Genomic DNA, 12,724 nt, shown 5'->3' with positions numbered 1-12,724 from the left:
AACTTAAGCTAACGTTAGCTAACTTAGCTAACTTAGCTAACTTAGCTAACTCATTGACATTCTGCTCACTGGGGTCAGAGCTTACAATGGGAGTCGAGCTTGTTTGTGGTTTCTAAGGGCTCTCTGTTTGTCTGTTGGCTCAGGGGCTTATCGCTGAAGTCGGTTCACCTGTCTGGAGGAGTTTTTCTCGGCTAGTTATAGTCTGTTAGCCCGCTCAGTGGTTCGCAGCAGCAAAGATATATCGAGGAGTGTCAAGTGCAGCAGCACTGCCCACGCACACAATGAATGAGCCACAGTTTAAATCCCCCTGGGTTAATCTGGAGGGGTATCATTTGAGGTGGTGGTAAATAGACATCGCCCACGACCCCACTGGCTGGTGCTGGTCATGTGTCTGAGTGTTCAGGCTGTTGCTCAATAATTTAGTGGAAGCTGCACTCTCAGACTGGATGACTTTCCAGTGCGTTTTGGCTGCATGGTTTCACATCTCATTAGCGGGGAGGATGTGATCTGGATGCAGCATCAGCTGGCTGTGGACCTGAAGTGGGTCAGAGCCCTGTTTCTGTACGTCACAGAGAGGACGCAGCCTGGTTTGGTGTTCTTCTAAGCCTGACATTTAAAAATTACCTTGATTGATGTTAATTTTATCCTAGTTTCTTCCTCTTGGAAGAAGCGGCGTCCTTGGCCAGCGGGTTTGGAGCTGATTGTCCAAAGAGGAAATGAGTAATGAATGAACAGGGAAATGCAGCAGAGGAACTGGGCTATTGGAGGCTTGTCAAAGGTGTGTGTGTGTGTGTGTGTGTGTGTGTGTGTGTGTGTGTGTGTGTGTTTGTTTGTACCTCAGCAAATGTGTTTTCCTCTTGTCACTCAGTGTTGATCATTGTCTCCAAACAGTAAGCCCTATTTCAGCTTGTTATTTAGGCCAGTCAGCGTGTCTGATGGGACTCCAGCAAGCCCAGTGAAGTGTGTGTCCGAGTGTGTGTGTGTGTGTTCACTGGCCCTCTTGAGATCCACATGACTTGATAACGTTGTGTGACACCTTTGGCTGCCACATTCTCCCCTGAGTGTCCTGCTGAGTGACACGTCGAGCGACTCTGACGAGCAAGATCATTATATTTCTGTGTATTCACAAACCGCCGTGCCTCCAGCTTCCTGTCTCTGCCCGAATGTCAGTGTTTCCACTTCAACCGCTCACACACCCTTAAAATAACAGCACAGTCTATGTTTGGAACTGTCAGCTCCATCTTTAGCTATATTAAGACCAGAGGGATGTTTAAAACGAGCATTTTAATATGAAATATATCAGCTGACGACTGATGCGACTGTTAGAGAGGATAAACAGTTAAAAATAGTTTTTGGAGGGTCTCACCATAACTGCACAAGCAGCTCTGATGCTGTTTTTATTCCTTATCAACCAAAAGTGACTTTAATGTTTTGTAATCCCTCTAATGTTCAGCGCGTGGTCTGCAGAGATAAAGCTGTTAGTGCGAATAGACGTTTTTCTGCTGTCTGCCTTTTGCTTTTGTCAGTGTGTGAAGCCAAAGATTGGAAATAACAAAACAATAAATAGCTTTTGTTGACTTAAATAGTATCTGGGAATTATGAATTATGGGGTCGTTAGTCTCATCAGGCCAGTAGTGACTTCATTAGTCAGTTTCTCCTGTTTCAGAAATTGTTGTGTTTGTTCACTGTCGGTTGATTGGAATAATTTTTCGCTCAAAATGAAAAAACTCTTTATTCAAATCAAGAAAAACAAAATATTTCTGAGCATTTTTGTGGCTGTAATCATTAAATATTGTGGCTTTTTATTTGATAAAAGCCTGAAATGATAATTGGATTACTTCATCATTACTTCAGTGTGTGTGAGCCGTGCAGGATGTTTTCCTTCAGAGCTGAAATGAGTTGCCAGTTAATCAATTAGCTGATCAACACAAAGTTAATTGGTAATAGTTTTGATAATCCTCTCTGGTTCCAGCTCCTCAAATGTGACTATTTTCTAGGTTTCTTTTATAGTTAATTCAGTATTTTGGGGCATTTTTCATTATTTTCTAACATTTAATTTGCCAAACTATGAATCATAAAAACAAAATGTAGATTTATTGATCATGTAATCTCAGCCCTCTTTTACTTTTTAAGGACTTGCCTTATTCTGTCCTCTGATTGAGCAACAGTGTTACTTTTTAGAAGATGTTTCCTAAAAAAAGGGGTCATTTAGCAGCGATTTAGCATAAAATTGATTAGTTCATATGTATTTTCAGTCATAAGGAGTCTTTCCTAAGAGCTAAGACTCTTCAAACAGCCAGGAAAAACAGGTTGGCAGTGAGAGTTTGAGGTGTGTGTGTGTGTGTGTGTGTGTGTGTGTGTGTGTGTGTGTGTGTGTGTGTGTGTGTGTTCCTGCAGCGTGCAGGTCGAGGCCGGCTGCAGCATTCCTCGCTGACAGCAGAGTAGCTCAGGATGGATCTGACAGGAGCTGAACAGTCAGCCGACCCCCTCCAGCCTCGAACATTCACCTACAGACAGGAAGCTCCTGGGTCTGTCTGCACGTCCCCTGCATGGAGTTAGGTGTTATACTGTGTCGTGTGTACCGCGATATGCAGGCGGAAAAATGACAGTAATCAGTCAGTAACTGAACCCCACAGCAGCTCTTTGTGTTGATGGTTGTTGTGACTGTGAAGCTCTAATCTGAAGTCATTTGTCGTGGCTGGACTGTGTTATAGGGGCTTTAAATTCACACTGAAAACACTAAACGATTAATTGATCAGCAGTTGGTCGGAGAAAACAAGCAGTTTGTACGATTTTCAGACTTTTAGAGGCTGCGCTGCGATAGCTGGACTGGTTATGGACGGACGTTCTCACGGACATCCCATAACTCAAGAGTTCGTCCACTAATTGTGACCAGATTTCACACAAATGTCTCACAGGATAAAATGATGAAGTGATGACATTTTACATCCCAAAGGTCAAAGGTCAGCTTCACTGTGACGTCACAATGTTTCGTTTTCTGGCCGTTGTTCAGCAGCATCACTCAGGAACAGAAGGGCGGACTGTGACCATGTTTCACGCTCGCTCAGATCCTGAATTTGTGTCACTAAATCAGATCTTTCTGGACTCGTTTGAGTTTTTCGGTGTTGGCCGTGAAAAGATTTAATTTTGGAGCCAATATGGACGACAAAGCAGAGAAATGACAGGGAGCAACGCAGCTGACGTGACTGATTGTCACACTTACTGTACGTACACAAAGCACACACACACTCACACACACACGGTCACACACATCTCTCTGTTCCTGTGTGCACATGCATGGTTTGTCTGCGTCGCTGTCGGGTCATGTTGCTCTCAGATATAAGTTACATCACCGCAAGAGCAGCCAAAAGACGAGCCGTTCAGAGTTTGAACGCCTGCGGGGTCGTCTTCATTTGTTTACACAACTTTATTTAAAACTGCAAGTATTTCATAGAGGATCTGAAATGTCAGGTCTCATAAATCTGCTCAACGTGTCGGCACTAGTCGCATCGATGGAGTTCGTGCTGTTTTCAGCCGAACGCCGTCAGAACACAGAGATTTCCATCAGATGTCTCAGTGGATTCGACCTCGCCGTGAGTCGCTTCCGGCCTGTCGCCCACCGATCGTGCTGCTCGTGCGTGTTGCTTCAGAAAAAGCTGAATGCGTCGCAACCTTTGTCTGCGGCTGAGCTCACCTCAAGGTGCGCTGTACGCCGGCGTCGGCCAATCCAATCAGTCCGCTCCAGCCACGCCGCTGCGAACAAGACAAACCCCAGTCAACAACTTTATGAAGCTCCCTCTTTGTGTGTGTGTGTGTGTGTGTGTGTCTGTGTGTGTGTGTGTGTGTTGAACTCCACCCTGCGCTCGGCAGCGTGCAGCTGGTGAGTTTCGTCAGATTTAGCCATTAATGACAGGGAACCTTTGTGTGTGTGCTCATTATGTGGTTTTCTTCTTCATGGCCATGGAAAATGCTCGTCTCTGATTGGCTGACAGGCGGTCATTAGAATAGCATGGGACAGCTCAGACATTTATATTATAGAAAATAAGGCAGTAATGGACGAGCTGAAGAGCTGCTGGCACGGCTGTGGACTCGTGGTCTTGTCTGGTTGAAACCTCAGTGACCTTTGACCCTCTCCCCGTCCAGGCTTTGATGTTTGGTTTGCAGACAGCTGATGTCAGTTTCCGGTGTCCATTCAGTCTTTGATGGGGGTCCTGTGATGCCGCGTCCCCCTCGTCTGTCACAGGAGTCCCTGGGTTTTAAAGGCCGTGTGGGTCCTGGTCCACGCTTGTTGGTCCTCTGATGTCAGCCATGTTGTTTCTCTCTGTGTGGAGTGTTGTCACCTTAAAGACGTTTAGCATGGCCCAAACACTGTGTGTGTGTGTGAAGGGTTGCACTAGTGAGGGATTGGAGGGAGTGACTTACCACAAGCTTGTTACAGCCCACACACACACACACACACACCCTGCTGAATCATCAGTCTCCACTTGACACTCACACTCACACTCACACTCACACATATCCATTCACACACACTCAGGAGTTGGTGTGCTCATCATAAGCAGGTTAAGATCCTATTTAACCAACTGTTGAGCAGCCAGCAGTCCCCAGTGGTCCACACACACACACACACACACACACACACACACACACACAGCTGTGTACAATGATGTCATGGCTGCACATTTCTTGAACGTCTTCCTGTCCGTGCTCCTTGCTCTCTGACTTTTCTAAATCCATCCAGCCAGCCATCTTCTCCTCCTCTTCCTCCTCTCAAATCCTGCATCCCTCCTTTCTTCCTCTGCTTTCTATGCACTTATGAAGGAGAAGAGTTTGAGAGAGCAAAGTCTGTCTCTAGATGTTTTACTTTGATGTAAAGTTGGGTCTCATTTAATCTCCTCAGTGCCTTAAAATAGGCAGTTTCACAGTTTCAGAGCTGAGAGACGATGATTGAGATGATTTCACTGGACCGTGCTCCAGGCAGTACCAGGCGCTGTGGGATAACTCACCGCTAACACACATGCTAACAGCTCATACTGGTTCACTCTGTCAGGAAGCCGGCTATTGTTTGGAGACTTCACAGGGGAATGAAGTAACCGCGTCTGTCTCTTGTACTGCTGATGACGCCGCTGAACCACAGTAATTAAGATCCAAGTCCTGAGAAAACTAATCTGGATTATTCATGTTGAGCCTCAGTTGTGATCTCTTACCAGCTGACACACACACACTCGTCATCTAAACCAAAACTATTATAATAATAATAAGCATGCTGTCCTCTGGTTTCTCACACACCCTCAATCATTTGCTGTATTAATATCATTTCTGTGTTTATTTTAGCAGCCAGTGACCTCGTTGAGTAACTCATTGTTTGCAGAAGGCCGTGGTCCTTCAGACTGTGGACACACAAACCTTCTTGTAGTTCACTGTATTAATTTTAGATGTGTGGCTTGTTTCTATGAATGTCTTTGTGTGTGTGTGTGTGTGTGTGTGAGTGTGAGTGTGAGTGTCTAAAGAAAGCACTTTGTGGCGTCAGACCTGCTCTCTATTGTACAAGTCGGGCATTTCCTGGTCAACATGAGGAAGGGTGGTGGATTCGAGCCATACACAGGTGTGTGTGTGTGTGTGTGTGTGTGTGTGTGTGTGTGTGTGTGTGTGTGTGTGTGTGTGTGTGTGTGTGTGCGTGCTGTTTTTGGAAGGGAGAAAACACAGGAAGAACTGTGATCACTATCACAGAGAAGGCTTGTACACAGAAATACTGCAGTGTTTGGAAGGAGACGTGCTGAACTTTTAGTTTCGTGGTATCTTCGGGCTCTTGGTGGTATCTTGACCGACAGGCAGACATCCCACGAAACCAGTTTTTTAATCTTTCTATCTCTGGAGACATATGTGACTTTGTGAAGGTTTGTTTCGTAGCTGGCTTACTGTGAGTGATGTTTGCTGCCAGTAGCACCTCGTCACTTCCTCTGTGTACATGGTGAATGACTGTGTTTATATGGTGCTTTTCTGCTCTTACCGACCACAACACCAGCCAGCATTCACCCATTCACACACTCAGAAACGATGGCCACAAGTCTGCAGAGGGGGCAGAGAGAGCTAGCTGCTGGCTGTGGCTACGCAGGAGGGAGGGACACTTTGTGGGGCCAGACACCCCAGTAAGGTCAGCTGCAGGGAGACGTGCCCACGCAGCCACTGCCCCCCCCACCCGGAGATGTTCTGGCTAGGGGCCCAAACGTCAGTCAAAGGTGGCACCAGCTGACGACCCTGCAGCTGACTCTAACTGCACCGGAGGAGTGTGGCTGATGCTGATAACTGGACACTGCTCTGCTGTGGTTTGTGGCTGCTCCGACCTGAGACCGTACAGTAATGAGTGTTGCCATATCGCCCTCTGGTGGATGCATTTTGCAGATGCACTCATTCCACAGCTGGATGCCCCACCACCCCTCTGCCTCTGTTTTGTCCTTGTTCCTCTTGGGTAGCTAAACGATGCACAGCATCACTGATGAAGCAGTAAACTACACTTCCTCTCTTCTTCTACTACTCTTCGTTTGGCTTCCTCTCCATTTTTCTCCTCCTCCTCTTCATGCCTCTCCTCCCTCCTTTCTCTGTCTCGACGACTTGAATGAATTTTTCTGTAATTTCTTTGTCTTTCGTGTCTTTTGCGATTATTTCATTGTCCAGCAAGGCTGCTTTCAACACATAGAAGTAAGTGGCTGAAAGTGGATTTTAATGTTTCAGCTGATGCCATGTTGAAGTCTGTAGGTGGAGTAAATCTTTCTTGAAATTCAGTGAAGCATTGTTGTTGACTTTAAAGTCGTAAAATACACAGAAAAAAATGTAGAAGTCTAATAATACAATTATTATTATATGATTCAGGCAAAAAAGATGGAAAAATCCAGTTTTTAGGTGTAAAATCAAAATTCCCAAAGCGTATCTCAGACTTGAGAGGATTTGAAAAGAAGGTAAATGTCCCGCCTCCTCTTACCCGCCGTCCTCGCTGTCTCTGCGTCCAGGTCGGTGTACGACGGTCAGGAACATGGCCTCTTCATGGAGAAGCTGGACGCCCGGATCAGAAACCACGACCGAGAGATTGAGAAGATGTGTAACCATCACTTCCAGGGCTTCGTCGACTCCATCACAGAGCTGCTCAAAGTGCGAGGGGAGGCGCAGAAACTCAAGGTGAGGAGGGACGAGGAGCACGGAGGCGCTGTGTCACAAAGACTCTCACTCTCCATTCTCTTCTCTCATTCGTTGTTTCTCTCTCTCAGAGTCAGGTGATCGACACCAACAGGCGTCTCCAGGAAGATGGCAAAGAGGTGAGTTGACATGAATATTAATTCTGTCCAATCAGGACGTCTTTCTTCTTAACCCACGCTGCTCTCTTCGCCTCCTCTTTCCAGCTCACCAGCTCTATGGAGGAGCTCAAGCAGTGTCGAGTGCAGCAGAGGAACATCGCGACCACCATCGACAAACTGGCGCACTGCCTGCCAGGTAACGCAGACCGGAGCACGAGATGCACTCAAACATGGCCGTCAACATAAAAGATTCCCAGAAATGTTTACTACAACACGTTCGCTTCATGTCTGTGTTTTCCTCAGTGCTGGAGATGTACAGCAGACTTCAGGAGCAGATGAGGGCGAAAAGGTGCGTTACACCTGACTTCTCTTCAATCCAAACACCTTTAGTTTGAGTATCTAAAGCTTGGGTGTGTCGACGACATTTCCTGCAGGTAAAGGTTTGTAAAATTCGATGAAAAGGCAGCGAAGGAGGCGGCCTTCAGGTGTTGACATTTGGGGCTCTGAGGAGATGTTAGTTATTAGTATACAAAGTCGTGTAAAAATACAGAATGAGCTGATGAGCAGATGGTGGAAAGTATGCCAGACTGATGGAAAAACCTTCATCATCTTCAGTGAAACATTAAAAATGATCTTTGCAGTGACAGGAAGCAGCAGGCTTAACGTGTTTTTTTTTTAATGTGGTCTCATGTGTTTCAGGTCATTATCCCGACATGTTACAGATGTGTGATGAACATATACTGATGTTTGAAAATGCGTTGGAGCATTTATTGCATGAGTAAATGTTGACTGTCGTTCCTTCACCTGCGGCCACTAGGTGGAGCAAGAGTGCTTGGTACAGAGGCGCCGCTGCCTCACTCTTATCCCCCCTCCCTGCCCTTGGCCTGACCTGTAGACAGAAGTCTGGTTGGTCATAAATTTGTCATTTGTTTGTGTGTTTTTCTACTTCTCTCTGTCCTGTGGCTGCTGTGCTCTCAGAGAGCAGCGAGAGGTCAGCCAGCAGCCAGAGAAAGTGTGTGAGAGATGCAGTGGAGTGAGGTGGAGTGAGGCGTTCGGGGGATATTGTATTGCCAAAGATCCCTGAGGTGTATCTGAGTGTGTTTATTTCTGCGTGTGTGTGTGCTCGTGTTTATCTTTGTGTGTTTTGTGCTTGCTTTTCGTCATCCGTCTGACAGGCAGGACGTTGCTTTACTGCTGCGTGTCTGTTAGCGTTAACTGCTGCGTCAGAGGTGAAAGGCTGGCGAGAACCAAATCTGATTAGGTTTAAAGTGAGCTCATAAGAAGTCAACTGACTGCATGATTGAATAAATAATGCGAGTGGACCTTTTCACATGCTTTGTGTTAGGTACTACCCGGCGTTGCGGACCTTGGAGCAGCTGGAGCACACATGTCTTCCCAGGGCCGGTCAGTACCGCTTCTGCTCCATTATGGCCGAAAACATCCCCAAACTGAGGATCCAGATCCGGGACACGGCCATGTCGCAGCTGAGAGACTTCCTGGAGAGCATCCGGAAGCACTCAGACAAGATCGGAGAGACCGCCATCAAGCAGGTACACAAATATACACACACAGACACACACACGCAGACACACACACACTTGGCTGATGCATCGCGAAAAGAGGATTCACACGCCTGTAACATTTTTCCATCAGTGGAAAATGCATCAAAACAGTTTCCAGTAATCCTGAGCTAAATGCATTTGTTCCATCCCACAATGTTCCAAGAAAGGACAAGATAGGACACACATCCTCTCCTTGAGACGCACACACGCTGGCAGCACTGAGAGTCTGCAGCCGTGCCTGAAGCTCTGTGAGGCTGTGCTCGTGCACTGCAGTGCTGTGAGCTACATGCTAGCATCACCGTGCTAACGTGCTCACAGTGACAGCACCAACAGCAGGTGTAATGTTCACCATGTTCACAATCATAGTTTAGCATGTTAGCATGCTAACATTTTCGGATGAGTACTAAACAAATTAATTTTGCATGTTTTTGGTCATAAATCCGATGCGTTTTAACCTGATGAGGGCGCTAGAGGAAAAGTCAGAGGGCCACCAAAGTCATTGCAGTTCACCCAGAGGGGGAAATGAATTTGTGTACCAAATTTCGTGGCAATCCATCTCAAGGTTGTTGAGATACTTCAGTCTAATACCGCCATTGCTGGAACCTCGCTGCTAGCACGGCTACGAACCCTTTACCTCATTTTCTGTTTTCAGTGTCCCCACAGGATAATCTTTCAAATAGATATTGTAATGTGAGTGTGTGAGTCTTCCTGCTTCAGCACATTTTGTAGTTGCTACCTGTGTGTACTAACATCAGTGGATTTATATGTGTGTGTTTGCTGATAAGGGCTGCACAGTGTTACTGGCTCTTATACAACAATTGTTTTTTGTTCTCCATCATGTCTTTCCCTCTCTGTCTGTTAATCAGAAGCAGCCTGTGTGTGTGTGTGTGTGTGTGTGTGTGTGTGTGTGTGTGTGTGTGTGTGTGTGTGTGTGTGTGTGTGTGTGTTGCTCTGTGGTTCCACTGCCAGTAAACAAGCATGTAGGCGCTGCAGGAGACGCCATGATGGCTTGTCAATGAACACGCACACACACACACACACACACACACACACACACGCGCACACACACACACACACTTGCAGAGAGACCCTGCTTTTCAGCACTTACCTAATTGTTTTTCTGTTTTCCAAGGCCAAGGAAGTTATATATGAGTGTCTGTTTGTGTGTTTTGTGTTCTCTTGCGGTGTCCATAGCTCAAAGTGAGGCCTCTTGTTTATTTGTGTGCCTCCATTATTTGGGGAATGTCGTTCCATGGGATTTCAGGATGAAGGGGTGGGATGGGAATGAGGAAGGAGAGGTTGACGACAGACATATGAGCGGATGGAGACTCTGAGAAAAGTGGCTGCGCAGTCTCTGGTGTAGTAATCACGACTTCCTCTGTTTACATAGTAACTGATACATATATAAGATCCATACCTTAGAAATGCTGCATCCCCAGTTTGTGGCACGTTGTCCCATTCGTTCTGCAAATTGCTCCCAGTGGCTAGACTGGTACCTTGCATGGTAGCTCCCTGCCAGCAGTGTGTGAATGAGATTTGACAGATTAGCTGCGTGAGTTGTGATTCATGACTTCCTGTGTGCAGAGAAGCGTCTTAACGAGCTCCGTCCAGGTGGAAATGAATCTGTGGCCTTACATCCTGAACGTGTCGGCTTTTAAAGCAAGTTCACGTGGACATAAAATGGCCGTTGGCTGGTGGTTGATAGCTGCACTTATTGAAGCTGAATATACACTCTGTGGCCACTTTATTAGGTACAACTGTACACCTGCTCGTCATTGTGAATATCTGTTTGTTTTGGCGCGTTTGGAGTGTGGGTGTGCCTAATAAAATGGCCACTGAGTGTAGTGGGCAGCTGTATTCAGGACTCACGAGCAGAGTTGGTGAAGATGGATGAAACAAAGTGAATTTTTATCAGCGATCAGTCGATTAATTGGGAAACTGATCGAAACCAAATGTTTTTTGATCGTCTTTGAGTGATTTCCCTCGTTCTGACATCCCAACGAGCAAGTTAAAAATGCCGTTTAGGCTTTAGTGAATTCCTGTGATTGTGATTGTACGATGCAACAAGTGCCATGAAATAGTTTTGTTTTGCAGATGACCAAAGCTTGAGATTTGGATTGGTTTGCCTGGTTGGCCCAATAGTGAGAGCTGGTCCTCATTCTTGGAAGTGTCCAAGTGTCTCTGAGTGTTGTGTCATCAAAATATCTTTATATTGCTGGCAGGGCATGTCTTCTGTAGAGAGGTCATCAGACATCAGTCACTTATCTCTGCTGGCATTAGATGGTGGTCTGCAGCCCAAACTGTTGACCCCTCTAAAACACATTGAAACAGTGGGAATGCTGCTGCATGGATTGTGGGGTCTAATGGCTTTTGTCCTCTAGATGTCACTAGAGGATCATTTCTCACTCTTAATCCAAACCAGTGCTGCTGCTGGTTGACCAGTGAAGGTCTCATCCACACATCAGAGTTTGTGGGAACGAGGGGTCACTGAAAGAGTCCATGAGCATGAAGACGATGTGAATTCACGATCACCTGATCAAAACCCAGCTGAGCACCAAATTGGTGAATCTATGACAAGGTGCATTGAAGGTGCTCTGGAGGCCAACACCGTAAGACGACCCCTCAGGTTTTCCTTCAACTTGTCACCCGTCTGTGGGTCCAAACACTGCTTTTCACTGCAGTCAAGGACCTCATCGTGATTGAAACGAAACTACGACGCTCTTCAGTAAATTCAGTAAAAGTCCTCCCTGCTCCACATTCACACACCCTGAACCCTTCAGTGACCTTCGCTGGGGGGTCCTGGGACCGCAATTTGAGAATCACTGGCACAGAAAATCCACTTGCAGTCACTGAAGAAGCTAACCGCTAACTCTTCTAACCACTAATTACAAGGGAGATTATGGAAACCCCAGTGGTCCAGCAGTCCTGATACTGATACTGGGATTATGGTGTTGTATCACATGTTTGGCGCAGAGCGCTCGCACTCAATCAGAAGCCCCCTAAGTGTGTGTGCGTGGACGGACAAATCAGGAGCTCCTCTTCTTTCCTTCCTCTCCTTTGTCCCTCCTTCTTTCTTATCCCACTTCATTTTTCCTGTCTCTCCATCTCTGTCTCGCTCAGACAGCGTGTCTCTCCGCCGCGCTCTGTTCCAAATTAGCTCTAACTCTCTGTACCCGGCCGTCGTTACAGCTCCCTCCACCAAGGATGTGAAAATAAATAGATCTGGGGAAAAGAGGAGGGGATGGAGGGAGGAGACGGAGGAGAGCGCAGGGCTTACAATGGAGCTATTGTCTGCTGCCACATGCCCATAGAAGAGGAGGAGGAGGAGGAGGAAGAGGGATGAGGGAGGAAGATGGGTGGAGATGGAGAAAGGAAAAAGGGGGAGAAAGGTGGTTTGGGAACAAACGATGGATGCAGAGGAAAGAGGGAGAGAAGGGGAGGAGGAGGGGGACAACAGAGATGATGAGGAGGGGAAAGGAAGAAGAGGAAGACGCTGGAAGTAAAGGGAAAGATCATGGTCAAGCTGAGGAGGAGCAGAGGGAGGTGAAGATCAAGAAGGAGGTGAATGGGGGATAGGAGGGAAAGGAGAGGAAGAGGGATGAGTGTAGGAAGAGGTAAACAGTGGAAGACGAAGAGGGAGGAAGAGGAAATATGGCGGCTGTATTGGGGGGGGGGGGGGGGGATTTGACCTTCTGTTAGATGTTCACCTCCTGCTCTGAGATGTTGTGAGGAGCGTTCGTTGGTTTGTTGGTGTTGTCTCGATGACGCCATTAACAGCAGACAGGTGGCCGCTCCGAAAAAGGAGGTCAGAGGAGGAGAGGGATGAAATCAGAGGGGAGAAGGACAAGATAGAGGAGAGTAAAGGGAGGAGAG

General features: G+C 46.8%; 1 protein-coding gene across 1 annotated transcript in view; it reads left to right on the top strand.

Moving 5' to 3' along the window:
• exoc6b (exocyst complex component 6B) overlaps positions 1 to 12,724 on the top strand; it is a 77,580-nt gene that overhangs the window by 509 nt on the left and 64,347 nt on the right. Inside the window, exons 2-6 of the mRNA XM_076724726.1 lie at positions 7,008 to 7,173; positions 7,263 to 7,310; positions 7,395 to 7,485; positions 7,593 to 7,638; positions 8,635 to 8,839. Of these exons, the coding sequence (XP_076580841.1) occupies positions 7,008 to 7,173; positions 7,263 to 7,310; positions 7,395 to 7,485; positions 7,593 to 7,638; positions 8,635 to 8,839 (556 nt within the window). The remainder of the gene's footprint in view (positions 1 to 7,007; positions 7,174 to 7,262; positions 7,311 to 7,394; positions 7,486 to 7,592; positions 7,639 to 8,634; positions 8,840 to 12,724) is intronic.

Source organism: Chaetodon auriga, chromosome 24, assembly GCF_051107435.1.
Source record: "Chaetodon auriga isolate fChaAug3 chromosome 24, fChaAug3.hap1, whole genome shotgun sequence".
NCBI lineage: Eukaryota > Metazoa > Chordata > Actinopteri > Chaetodontiformes > Chaetodontidae > Chaetodon > Chaetodon auriga.
The sequence above is the reverse complement of the archived record's forward strand: the minus strand, read 5'-3'. Positions and strand labels throughout refer to the sequence as shown.